Raw genomic sequence first — 13,546 nt, 5'->3', positions numbered from 1 at the left:
ATGCAGTTACTGTGTGAGAGGCCTGTTCCCAAAAGGAGGATTCTGGGCATCTTATTACTTGGCTGGTCTTTAAAACAGTAAGATTGCAAACTCTATCTATCTATCTATCTATCTATCTATCTATCTATCTATCTATCTATCTAATCTATTAAATTTGTATGCCGCCCCTCTCCGTAGACTCGGGGCGGCTCACAACAGTAATAGAAAAACAATGTACAATACAAATCTAATAATTAAAACTAAAAACCCATAATTTAAAAAACATGCACACAACATACCATACATAAACAATATAGGCCTGGGGAAGTTATCTCAGTTCCCCCATGCCTGACGGCAGAGGTGGGTTTTAAGGAGTTTACAAAAGGCAAGGAGGGTGGGGGCAGTTCTAATCTCAGGGGGGAGCTGGTTCCAGAGGGTCGGGGTCGTCTATAGCAGTGATGGCAAACCTATGGCACATGCAACATAGGTGGCATGCAGAGCCATATCTGAGGACACGCGAGGTGTTCCCCTATGTCAGCTCACCAGCGCATGCATGCATTCACCAGCTGATTTTTGGCCTTTTCAGCCATTTTCTCTCCCCCCAGGCTTTAAGGAAGCCTCCTGAAACCTGGGGACAGCAAAAAATGGCCCAACAGGCGAACGGGAAATTCATTTCTGAACTCCCCACTGGGCTGTTTTTTGCCATCCCCAGGCTTCAGGACGGAGGCTTCAGTGAGATCTGTGCAAGGGGGCAGTGGGGGAGGCGCATGCACAGGGGAAGGGCATGTGGGCACTTTTGGCATCTGAGCCAAAAAAGGTTCGCCATCACTGCTCTATAATATAAAAGCTGGAATCATATTACAGCTGAAATGCTAGTGTTTTCTTACTACTCCCAAAACAGTAATGCTATTTTCAAATGATCTCTTTCCTCCCGGTGAGTGGTAGAGTTATAAACGCCCACATAATCCAATTTGCTTTGGACAGTTTCTTCTCTTGCACCCTGTCCTGGTGTGTAATTCCATTTTCCCCCCTTGTAATACGTCTTGCCTTTTCAGGGCGATATCGAGAAATGGGAAGATAAAGGAATGAAATGAAGGGTGCTAGCCTCCCGTAGAGTGGAAAACCTGGTTATTTCGAGACCCTGCGGGTTTTTTTTAACCTGTTTCTTTCCCTAGCTCTTAGTTGCCTCTAGGAATCAAAGACATCTGGGGGGAAAAAGGGTCAGAACTCAGTATTAAAAGGCATTAGATTGGGTAGCACACTGAATTTCAGTCGGGATCATTTCTTTTAGAGGAAAGATGCTGAATGGCATTCACATTCAATCACTTTAAAAACGAAGCAACCGTGACTGGGTTCAATTCGTATGCCTTTCATTTCTCTTAATTTTCTACACATCCTGTGATTCCCCTATGCACAGTTGCCTAAACACTTTAGCTGGTAGCCTCAGCTTCAGCCGAACAGTTTTAGCCAGTGTAATCATGTATAGGTGGTAATTTATTATCCCGGGTATTTTTCTTGTTGTTTCTCAATAAGCCCCTTCAGCAGGCAGATCACATGCTGTGCATGTAGATAGTCTCCAGTTCTCTCCCAGAGTCATTTGTAATACATAGAAGGCTTAGGATTTTTCTCTTCCTACGTCCCTCTTCCCCCCTCCCCTGCCTAAGACTTGATTTCTATGTCATTTTTATGATTTTAGAGTGCAGACCACAAAATGATGGATAAATATTGCTTGAAAACAATACAGTAATAATTAGAAACCAGCATTATTTCCATTGTTTAACTGGGCATCTTTTTTTTCTCTTGCTTTAGGAAATGCAATACAAATATGATATCTTTATTTGACAAAATGCTCTCTGAGATTCTCATTAGCAAACTAGCTACTGGGGGAGATGGTATGGCAATCAAGGAAAAAATATTGCTTGTTCACCTAGGACTTAAAAGAGTGTTCGTCAATTATTTCTTTTCTGAGGTTGAGGTGTCAGACAGGGGGTTTTCAAATCTTATTATGGGCCAAATGCTCTTTATCTTTAAAAAAAATAAATATATATACAGTGATCCCTCGAGTTTCGCGATCTCGATCTTCGTGAAACGCTATATCGCGATTTTAAAAAAAATATTAATTAAAAAAAAACCACTTCCGCGTTTGGCTTCAGGACTCATCTGTGAAGCGGCGCGGCTGTTTTAAAAGGTGGCAGCCGGCCTGGGGGGCTTCCTAGCACCCCCCCGAGCCCGGGTTGGGGGCTCGGGGGGGTGCTAGGAAGCCCCCCAGGCCGGCTGCCACCTTTTAAAACAGCCGCGCCGCTTCACAGATGAGTCCTGAAGCCAAACGCCAAAGGCGAACTTCCGCGTTTGGCTTCAGGACTCAGCTGGGGGGAGCCGAAGATCCGGGTTTCCCCTTTCCGTGGGCGGCTGGGGAAGACCCAGGGAAGGTTCCTTCGTCCGCCTAGCAGCTGATCTGCTCGGCAGCGCAGCAGCAGGAGGAGCCGAAGATCCGGGTTTCCCCGCTGCCCACGGAAAGGGGAAACCCGGATCTTCGGCTCTTCCTGCTGCTGCGCTGCCGAGCAGATCAGCTGCTAGGCGGACGAAGGAACCTTCCCTGGATCTGCCCCCCGCCGCCCACGCAAACTCCACCATCTGCGCATGCCCGGCCATGAAAAAAAAGGGCGCGCATGCGCAGATGGTGTTTTTACTTCCGCAACCCTACATTGCGAAAAATCGATTATCGCGAGGGGTCTGGGAACGGAACCCTCGCGATAATCGAGGGATCACTGTATACTTTATTGGTTTATACAAAAAGGAGTAAAACGGGGAAAAGGGGATGGGAGTACAGAAAAGAGAAGTGGGAGTGGGGTAAACAGTATTGTTATATCACAGCTTATATATATTGTTGTATACACATTCCAAGTATTTGTCCATATGTAAATATTTCGTATTTAGAATTTTTATTTGAATAATCTTATAGCTGTAATATTTGATAATCCAACAGTAATGTAAAAAGCGAAGGGGTAAATAGGGAGAAAAGGGAGAAAGAAAGAGAGAAGAAAGAAAGAAAAGAGAGATAGAGAGAGAAGTAGTACCTGCAAGGAAGCAGGCGTTTGGATTGTGACGACTTAGGTGGATTATATTTGTTGTTTTTGTTAGTGAAAGTTAATCGTAGGTTGTAATATTAGTAGATTTCTAATAGTTATCAAGTGAATTGAACTCAGACAGGGATTGTATTGGTTTTGGTAAATGCTCTTTATCTTATTTATAGTAGATAAGTGAGAAATGTCAACAAAATGAAAATAAGTCATAATTAATTTCCATTAAGTGTGCGTCTGCCCAATTGCACTCAGTATTAACATGTTTAAATGATGTTGATGAAGAGATAAAGGGGATGCTTGTGAATTTGTGAATGACTTCAAATTGGAAGAAAAGTTCATTCAACTGTAATGTCTTTTTTTTCCTATAGAGGGGGAAATACGATGTCCCCAAATGGCTTTCACCTGGTAGTATCCTGCTTCTGCAACAGATGTTGCAGGTAAGCCTCAGACACAAGAAAATGTCACAAACATTCCAAGATGTCCATACTTAGTTCAACTCTTCCCACTCCACTTCTGACAACTTGTTTACAATGATCCCCTTCCATTATTCTGTAAATCTACAGCTAATATTGAGGTATTCTGCCTTTGAATATGGACGTTCTATTACACTGCTGTAGCTAAAAGTCAGTAATGTTCTGACTTAGGCTTAACAAAATCACAAAATAGACTCTTTTGTCCCCCAAAATACCCTTTTTATTTGGCTAATGTCAATTCCTAACATTCACATACAGAAAAATCTGGGCAAAAAACCTTTCAAGGGTGAATTGCAACAACAGACCTTATCAGTCCTTGGATAATTGCCAGGCCAATTGTTTCCAGGTGCAATGCTGGACAATGAAATGCTTGACAAGAAGTCTCTGTGAAGCACAAACTCAGATATGCAAATCTTCAGACTGATTTACTCCTCCAAACTAATTTTTTCCTCCAAACACCACTCTCCTTTTGCTCCTATTTATTCCCTATGGGAGGGGCCATTCAGCATCCACTTGTACCTTTACTTGTGAGTCGACCCTTGTTCTTTAGTTGTTCCCTTCTGACAGCGTTGCACATGCGCACATCAGGAATTGGCTCCAGCTGTTCTTCTGCCCCACTTATCTTCCACTCCGAAGGTAGCTGACAACTGTCGGACAGCCCTGGCCCCACCTCTGCCTCCGATGCAGAGCACTCATCAGAGCCTTCCCCAGACTCCATGACTGGCCCATGTTCCTCCACAACCTCTTCACTGTCTGCTGCAAGCTCTGCTAGCGGGCCATAACAAGTAGGCCTGTTTCCTGTTCAGTTGTTCAACTAACTCAGGTAGAATAATTTACTTTGAAGGGCAAAACCATTCAGTGACCTCACGAATAAGTGCTAAAATGCCTGAAAAACAATGGATGCTGTTCTTAACAGCACTGACTTCTCTTAGGTTCTCTGATATCTTTTTCTACTTCCTATAGTCATTGAGTTATGACCACAGTTGAGCCCAGAATGTATGTTGCTAAGTGAGAAACTTGTTAAGTGAGTTTTGCCCCGTTTTACGACTTTTCTTGCTAGGTGGTTAAGTCAGTGTTTCATAACCTTGGCAACTTGAAGATATCTGGACTTCAACTCCCAGAATTCCCCAGCCAGCATTCGCTGGCTGAGGAATTCTGGGAGTTGAAGTCCAAATATCTTCAAGTTGCCAAGGTTGGGAAACACTGGGTTAAGTGAATCACTGCAGTTGTTAAATTTAACCTGGCTTTGGTTGTTAAGTGAATCGGGCTTTCCCCTTTGATTTTGCTTTTCAGAAGAAAGCAAAAGATGGTCACATTGATCCTGGGACACTGCAACCGTCATAAACATGAGTCAAATGTCAAACATCCAAATGTCATAAAGGCGAAAAATGGTCACTTTTTCCAGCGTCGTGACTTCAAACGGTCACTAAACGAACTGTTGTAACTCAAGGAGTGTCTGTATATGTATGAGGTGAATATATTTTAAGTTGTGTTTCTTTTCTTGACCCACTAGGTGGACCCAAAGAAACGGATTATGGTGAAGCATCTTTTAAATCATCCCTGGCTCATGCAGGGCTATTCCTTTGCTGTCCTGTGGCAAAGTAAATATCCGGTGAGATAATTAACTTATGTTAATGAAAGCATATCGAGGAGAACCTAAAATGATGCAATTAGTGAATAGTTTAATCACTAATTGCAAAGGAAACATACTAAAAATTGTTAGATTAAGAGCTGAAAACATTCTCAATAATGTATTTTATTGAATGTTGAATTATTTATTTATTTATTTAATTAATTAATTAATTAATTTGTATGCCGCCCCTCTCCGTAGACTCGGGGCGGCTAACAACAGTAAAAAGACAATATGAACAAATCTAATATTAAAAGTAATGTAAAAAACCCCAATTTAAGAAACCAATCATACATACAGACACACCATGCATAAATTTTATAAGCCTAGGGGGAAGGGAATATCTCAATTCCCCCATGCCTGACGACAGAGGTGGGTTTTAAGGAGCTTACGAAAGGCAAGGAGGGTGGGGGCAACTCTGATATCTGGGGGGAGTTGGTTCCAGAGGGTTGGGGCCGCCACAGAGAAGGCTCTTCCCCTGGGTCCCGCCAAACGACATTGTTTAGTTGACAGGACCTGGAGAAGGCCAACTCTGTGGGACCTAACCTATTAATGTATTGAATTAATGTATTGAAAATTCTCTGCTGAGCAATCTTGTACCTCTGGAGTTTTTAGGACAAAATCAAGAGAAATCGTTATTCTACCAGGTCTTATAGCAATCTGTCAAAATGTATGTGACCCTCAGATTTTGGGAAGTATTGATTTCAGCTATAGTTTCAAGTTCAAGTTTCAAGTTTTATTGGATTTATATGCCGCCCCTCTCCGAAAACTCGGGGCGGCTAACAACAATCATGAAAATATACAATAAAATCCAATACTAAAAGCAAATTAAAACCCCTTAATATATAAAAACCAAACATACATACAAACATACCATGTATACAGTTGTAACGGCCTAGGGGGAGAAAAAAGTCTTAATTCCCCCATGCCTGGCGGCAGAGGTTGGTGTTAAATAGCTTATGAAAGGCAAGGAGGGTGGGGGCAATTCTAATCTCTGGGGGGAGTTGGTTCCAGAGGGCCGGGGCCGCCACAGAGAAGGCTCTTCTCCTGGGTCCTGCTAAGCGGCATTGTTTAGTTGACGGGACCCGGAGAAGACCCACTCTGTGGGACCTAACTGGCCGCTGGGATTCATGCGGCAGAAGGCGGTCCCTGAGGTAATCTGGTCCGGTGCCATGAAGGGCTTTATAGGTCATAACCAACACTTTGAATTGTGACCGGAAACTGATCGGCAACCAATGCAGACTGCGGAGTGTTGGTGTGACATGGGCATATTTAGGGAAGCCCATGATTGCTCTCGCAGCTGCATTCTGCACGATCTGAAGTTTCCGAACACTTTTCAAAGGTAGCCCCATGTAGAGAGCGTTACAGTAGTCGAGCCTCAAGGTGATGAGGGCATGAGTGACTCTGAGCAGTGACTCCCGGTCCAGATAGGGTCGCAACTGATGCACCAGGCGAACCTGGGCAAACGCCCCCCTCGCCACAGCTGAAAGGTGTTTTTCTAATGTGAGCTGTCGATCGAGGAGGACGCCCAAGTTGCGAACCCTCTCTGAGGGGGTCAATGATTCTCCCCCCAGGGTGATGGACGGACAGATGGAATTGTCCTTGGGAGGCAAGACCCACAGCCACTCTGTCTTGTATAGCTTTCTTTTACATCTACTACCAGACTATTTAATGTAATTTTAAAGCTATTCAATATCAATCAAACTGGGCAGTTGTCAAAAGAAATGTTTTTCCAATGAACATTTCCATGGCCCCGATTCTATGAAGACATAGGAAAGTGCCTTATATAGCAGCATAGACTGTTTGGCCACCATTATCTGTTCTGATCACACATTATCCTGGTCAGTAAGCACAGATTTTAAGAAGGCCCTCAGAAAGCTGTGGGGAAAGCCATTTGGATATGCCATTTAAAATTATCCTACTGTGTATCTTTTCCCCAAATCTTTTGAGTACCAGGCAGTGGTGAAATCCATTCCCCCCCCCCCCATCGGTTCTGTGGGCATGGTTTAGGCACGGCTAAGACGTAAGCATGGCAGGGGAAGGATACTGCAAAATCTCCATTCTTTCCCCACTTTGTGGCCAGACAGAGGTGATGTTTGCCAGTTCTCTGAACTAATAAAAATTTCCACCACCACTACTCAAAAATTCCACTAACAGTTCTCCATAATCTGCTGTATTTCACCCCTTGGTATTAGGAAGTGGTTCTGTAAAGAGAGGTTTTTTTCCTGCAGACAGGAGGGGGAATGGTTTTACATGCTGCCTGCAGCCTGTGGATGGGGCTTTGCTTGTTTGCATGGCCTGGTTTCTGGCAAAACCGGTGTCATTAAAAAAAAAAAAAGCTTTTATATTTTAAAATATTAATTGTAAGATATAAATGTTTTCCCTCCCAGCTTGGGTGCCTTGATGAAGATTGCATAACAGAACTTTCTGTGTTTCATAAATGTAGCAGACCAAAAATGGCAGATGTGATTTCAGAGGTAATGTTTGTTTTTAATAATTATTGGAGAGTCTAGGGGAGTAAAATGCATTTGTTCATGTAGGTACAGTTTCATATTTTCAGCTAACATATTTTGACTTTCATTTAAACTTGTAAATATATTTGTTGTATTTTCAGTCCATGTAGACTGACTTCCCATCCTCAAAACTTACGATTTCAAAGAGTATCCTTGGAAACTTGTTTGGGGATCCTCTGTGTTAGGAGTGTCAAACTCACAGTGTCAGGGCTGCATCAATTGGTGTATCAGGACTCACCACCACCACCTTTGGCTAAACCAGGCATGATCCATGAGCCAGGAATTTGAAAGCCCTGCTCTAATGTCAGCTGTTAAATACCCATTTACTGGACATAGCAACTGGGAGGAAAGTTTGGTGTCCATTTCAGATTGCATTCTTTGCATCAACAGATCAGAAAGCTAAAGACTTAAATCAGAAATTTAAGCAATTGAGATTAAAGTCTTCTTTCACGAACAGCTTCTAGTCCAGTGTCTATTCTGCTTCTGTTCTTTTGTATGTGTTTAATATTATTCATTTAAGTTCCTAGGCCCAGCAGCCCCACTCCAAGTAGTTTACAGCCCCTATATTAACTGTGTAGACACAGCAACCAAATCTGTCATCCAAAAACCAACATCTATTAAGCCACACAGTGCCATTCTGGTTATAACAGCAGAGAAACATGTTTATAAATACTGTGGTCTTTTTCTTCATATATTCAGGCTCACCTCCCTTGGAAGGAACATCACAATTCGGTTTCATCCCCCATGGAAACCCAGATTATTGTTGCCCTTTGAAATCCTGATAGAAAGGGGGGTAGGCTATTCTAGAGGTGGCAGAGCCACCACCAACCAAGCTCACCCTTAGAATTCTGGTGATAGACGTCTCTCAGAGGTGGAAGCTATATCATGCCCTTCAATTATCTCAGTGGAAGGGAAAATTCTGTAGGCAATCTTAAAGATATCCAGGAACTAAGATACATGTAACTTTAAAGGCAAACCTGAATTTTCAATTACACTCAAACTAATTAGCTTAACAATTGAAGCAGTTACTGTGTCAGGTGGGCAAAGTAACTGAGCCCATAACCACCCAAATGTGCTGCATTATGAACCAGCATTGCTTCCAAATGGTTCTCAAGGGCAGCCTCATGTAGAGCAGGTTGCCATCATCCATCTGTAAACCCAACAGCTTTTTACCTGAACTAGAACATTGCAATTTGAACCAATCATGGCCAAGCTGGTTTGGTACAACCTGTTATGAATGCCAGGCTGTGGACCAGGCATTCACATATGGCCAGTTTATAGTCCAGACAGGTACAGACATAGAATCCATGTTTTCATAAAGTAGATAGGTACTCCTTCATGCATATAATAATAATAATAATAATAATTTATTAGATTTGTATGCCGCCCCTCTCCGAATACTCGGGACGGCTCACAACAATAATAAAAACAATATTACAGCGAAACAAATCTAATATTAAAAAAGAAGCATATAAAACCCTATCATATTTAAAAACCAAACAACGCATACATACCAAACATAAAATATAAAGAGCCTGGGGAAAAGGTGTCTCAACTCCCCCATGCCTGGCGGTATAGATGGGTCTTGAGTAGCTTACGAAAGACAAGGAGGGTGGGGGCAGTTTTAATCTCCGGGGGGAGTTGATTCCAGAGGGCCGGGGCCGCCACAGAGAAGGCTCTTCCCCTGGGGCCCGCCAAACGACATTGTTTAGTCGACAGGACCTGGAGAAGGCCAACTCTGTGGATTTGTGCGGTAGCAGGCGGTTTCGTAGGTCCCAGCCCCTTCCTCCATTTTGGTTTGGAAAAAGCAAGACGGTGATTGCTGGACCAAAGTTAGAGTAAGAGGAGATTATCATTGCTTACAGGAGTCTCAGATTAAAGTTTGGAATTTAAGAGGGGGGGGGGAGAGGAATCCAAGAAGATTGAATTGGAAGTAAATTGCTTGAGGTAGGACTTCTGGAGGAAAGGAAAAGGAATTTGTTTTGGTATTTGTTTGTACTCTAAAAGTCTCCTATCATTTCTCTGTTCAAGTTCAATAATTGTATGAGCTTTGGCCTTATGCATCAAACGAAAATTCCGCTTCTCTGTGACTTGAAATAATAATGTAAAATCCCACTCAAAGATCTTTATAATGAACTATTTTTTTTTATTTGTAGTCAGCACCATCTTGTGGTCCGCCTACAGCATTGTCTTTTCTTTTGCAATTCTCTTTTACGGCTGGTTTTTCTCCCCCACCCCCTCCTCCCAAAACCCATGGCCTGGACTGTTCTATTTATTTTCCTCAGCCAGGAGTGTTGGCTTTAGTGTCCAAAACTTAAAACAGTGCTGAAGGTTCTGCTAAATTTTAATTGTATATGAAGTTTGTTTTTGTTTTTGATGGGGCTGGGTCTCATGTCTCGACAATGTATGGTCAAGAGATAATTGTAAGGCTTCTCTTTCCTCAATACTATCTGGATTTTAGTTTTGTTTTTTATTTTTGGTCCAATTGACAATCCCAAGATTCAAGATTCTGCTCCCCTAAAGCAACATACACAATAGTAGTTATTAATTCTGCGAGGTAAAGAGTTGTTTGAGAGAGAAGAGTCTGTAAAATAATGGCTTGGGTATTACAACGCTTCTGATTTGAAACTCACAGAGCGTGCACACACATGTTTATCAATACTGAATTAAGTTGTACTGTTTCAAACCCTTTTGCCTTTTAAAAATGCTTTCCATTTCTCTTGTAATAAAATACTGCGTTTCTGCAGAAGATTCTGGTTAGAGGCCGCCTGTTCATTTGAGATGCTAGTCAGGCTTCTTAGCTTAGAGAGGATATTAAGGGCACTCTTTAGACTTTCCTAGAATACCCCCAGGAGTCTTTTGCATCTATATTAGTAGAAATGGATAATAGTGGTGGGTACGCCTTTTCCCAGATAGTGATCCCATTGTTGAGAATAGTCTGTATTTTTCTTGTTGAATTTTTTGTAAATATATTGGTCTGTGTACATCATCACTGGTATGCGGGCACTAAATTTCACATCCCTTTGGAAAATCAGGCAAACCTACATTCTTAACTGCTCTCAGGCCTCACTCTTCATGGCAATCAGCTGCTTATTTCATGGTAAGAATTTGCATATTTCATGGCAGATTGACTTGGGGAAAAAAAGGCTGTTTTACAATTATGAAGTTAAAACTAAAGAGGCTAGAGGTAAGGCATGAATCTCACAGATTTTGTGATCATAAGGTAGGAGTGGAATTAATGGGAGTTTTAATTCCGCTAAATATCTTAAATGAGTAAACCTGTCTCTAAAGCAGTGTTTTTCAACCAGTGTGCCGCGGCACACTAGTGTGCCGTGAGACATGGTCAGGTGTGCCGCGAAGCTCAGAGAGAGAAAGAAAACAAGAGAGAAAGAGAGAGAGAGAAAGAAAGCAAGAGACAGAAAGAAAGCAAGAGACAGAAAGAGAAAGAACGAGAGAGAGAAAAAGAAAACAAGAGAGAGAGAAAGAGAGAGAGAAAAAAGCAAGAGAGAGAGAGAGAGAAAGAAAGAGAGAAAGAAAGAAAGCAAGAGAGAGAAAGAAAGAAAGCAAGAGAGAAAAAAGCAAGAGAGAAAGAAAGAAAGCAAGAGAGAAAAAAGCAAGAGAGAGAGAAAGAGAGAGGGAGGGAGGGAAGGTGGGAGAGAGAAAGACATAGAGGGAGGGAGGGAGAAAGAGAGCAAAAAAGAGAGGAAGGAAGGGAGAAAGAAAGAGGGATGGAGAGAGAGAAAAAAGAAGGGAGAGAAAGAGGGAGGGAAAGAGAAATAGAGTGAAAGGGAGGAAAAAGAGAAACATTTTTTGTCCAAATCTTCCCCCCCCCCAATGTGCCCCAGGATTTTGTAAAATTAAAAAATGTGCCGTGGCTCAAAAAAGGTTGAAAATCACTGCTCTAAAGGGCCAACATTGGAGGTAAGAAATTCTATAAAATTATTCTGTAATTTAACTGAAAGACTGCAGAGTAATAAATCGACCTTGGCTTTTGAGGCAGGTCACAGATTCAAATTCTGAATGTCTCTTTCTGGTAAGGGGGGGAGAGGAGTTACTACAGAATGTTTGAAGTGTGAGGCATTTTTCTCACAAGCCGGGTTGCTGTCTGTCTTTTCAAGGAAGAGTGATGACCGGTGGCATGCATTTAACTGAAAAAGGCTTAAAATTCTGAAATGCAAGGGAATTTGGGGTAAATTGTTTTTCCCCCTAGAAACAATTAACCAGAATGTATGTTTCTTTATTAGTGGAAATATGATAATGTATCTGCAACATACCTTTTGCTTCAATACAAGAAGACTCGGGGTAAACCTGTTCGCCTGAGAATTCCTTCTCTGGCAGGAGAATGTATGAGCATCACATCATCCAAAGAAGGAAAAGGAAAAGTATGTTACCTATTTTTATTACTATCTCTTTTGCTGGTATTCCAATAATAACTATCGGAGGGGGGGGGGGGGCTCCAGTGTTTGCAATGTGGCTTGCTAATGCTCTGAATTTTGAACCACTCAGTCTGCCACATATTCGGTTTAAGTCATGGCTTAGCAAATCTAGCTGTAGAAGGCTCCAAATGCCACTGTAGCTGTTTTAAGTCTCTCTCTCTCTTTTTTTTTTCTCTTTCTCTTTCTCTCTCTCTCCCCCCCCCCCTCCGTGCTTTGAGCCATTATTGATTCCTTATAAGTGCTGGGACAACTCTTTGCATTTGGGGAAAAAATTCAGAGGTAGTTTGTCCTTGCTTGTTTCCTAGGGCTGAGAGAGAATAGCCCAAGTTCACCCAGATGAGTTTGTGCTTTAGGCAAGAGTAGAACTCATGGTCTCCTGATTTCTGCGCACTGCCTTAACCACTATACCAAATTGGCTCTCTGTTTTAAATCTTGGCAAGGTCAAAATATCAAACCATTTGATAGCATTGTTCCTTTCTAGTTGTACAACCATTACCCAAGGGTTTTTTTTTTGTTTTAAAAGAAATGGGTGTTGCAATTCTTTCTGTACATGGCGAAGATCTCACTTCACAGTCCTTCCTTATATTTCATCAGTGATCAATTTGTAGTATATAAAAATGGGATTTGATGAGAAATGGATAAGAATAAAATATAGAATCCTTGTTAACAAAATAAGTATTTCAAGTGTATTGCACTTAAAGCTTTTTCTTTAACTATAGGAAAGTCAAAGTGCCAGGCTGGATTATTGTGCCAAGAAACCTTCAGAATCATAGACAGTGGTAGATTTGTGGCTTTCTATACATTACTTCTGAAACAATTCTTTTGTACAGATAAAAAAAGCCCTGAGCTATGAAGATTGTCCAGACAATAAAGAACTTCCCTATGTCTTTGGCTCCATGGAATTTCTGGCATCTTTTGATGAAGGTCAGCTTATGTTAGGAAATACACCCAGGCCTAAGCAGGTATTGACCTTTTATTCTAATTTATTTAAGCCATGTCTACCTTTTGGTTTATACTCTTTAGAGAACATAATCTACTTGAATCTTTGCTTTTTATAAAATTGCTTCTGCGTGTAGGTATTTTATATTGATTTTACTTATATCCTGCCTTTCTTGGGAACTCAAGGAAGTATACATATTTTCCCCATAACAATCCTGTGCAGTTGAAATGTAGCATCAGTTGAAATGGAGAAAGTGGTCCAAGGTATGTCTATAGCTGAGGCTATATTTTAGGACATGGGATTTCCCACTTCTGGTTCAACAACCCTGGCCACTACACCATGGTAAACAATTATATTGCTTGACATATCCCAGCTTCAGGGGTAACAGCAAGGATTTAGGTGGGTGGGACCCGATTTCCATGAGAAAAATCAGAGATCAAATTCTTGGCTTCTCCCAACAAGAGAAATGTGTTTGTAACCCTGGAAAATATT

The 13,546-nt window shown here is 41.7% G+C and overlaps 1 protein-coding gene across 5 annotated transcripts in view; it reads left to right on the top strand.

The window, feature by feature from the left end:
- The window catches only part of MELK (maternal embryonic leucine zipper kinase), a 44,584-nt gene that overhangs the window by 22,781 nt on the left and 8,257 nt on the right, over positions 1-13,546 (top strand). For all 5 annotated transcript variants that reach the window (XM_070742271.1, XM_070742272.1, XM_070742273.1 and 2 more), the window contains exons 9-13: positions 3,431-3,499; positions 5,049-5,147; positions 7,556-7,642; positions 11,923-12,060; positions 12,945-13,076. In XM_070742271.1, coding sequence (XP_070598372.1) covers positions 3,431-3,499; positions 5,049-5,147; positions 7,556-7,642; positions 11,923-12,060; positions 12,945-13,076 — 525 coding nt within the window. The remainder of the gene's footprint in view (positions 1-3,430; positions 3,500-5,048; positions 5,148-7,555; positions 7,643-11,922; positions 12,061-12,944; positions 13,077-13,546) is intronic.

The sequence above is a fragment of the Erythrolamprus reginae genome, chromosome 2 (assembly GCF_031021105.1).
Source record: "Erythrolamprus reginae isolate rEryReg1 chromosome 2, rEryReg1.hap1, whole genome shotgun sequence".
Lineage (NCBI taxonomy): Eukaryota > Metazoa > Chordata > Lepidosauria > Squamata > Dipsadidae > Erythrolamprus > Erythrolamprus reginae.
Note: the sequence above shows the minus strand (reverse complement) of the source record. Positions and strands in the feature narration are given on the sequence as shown.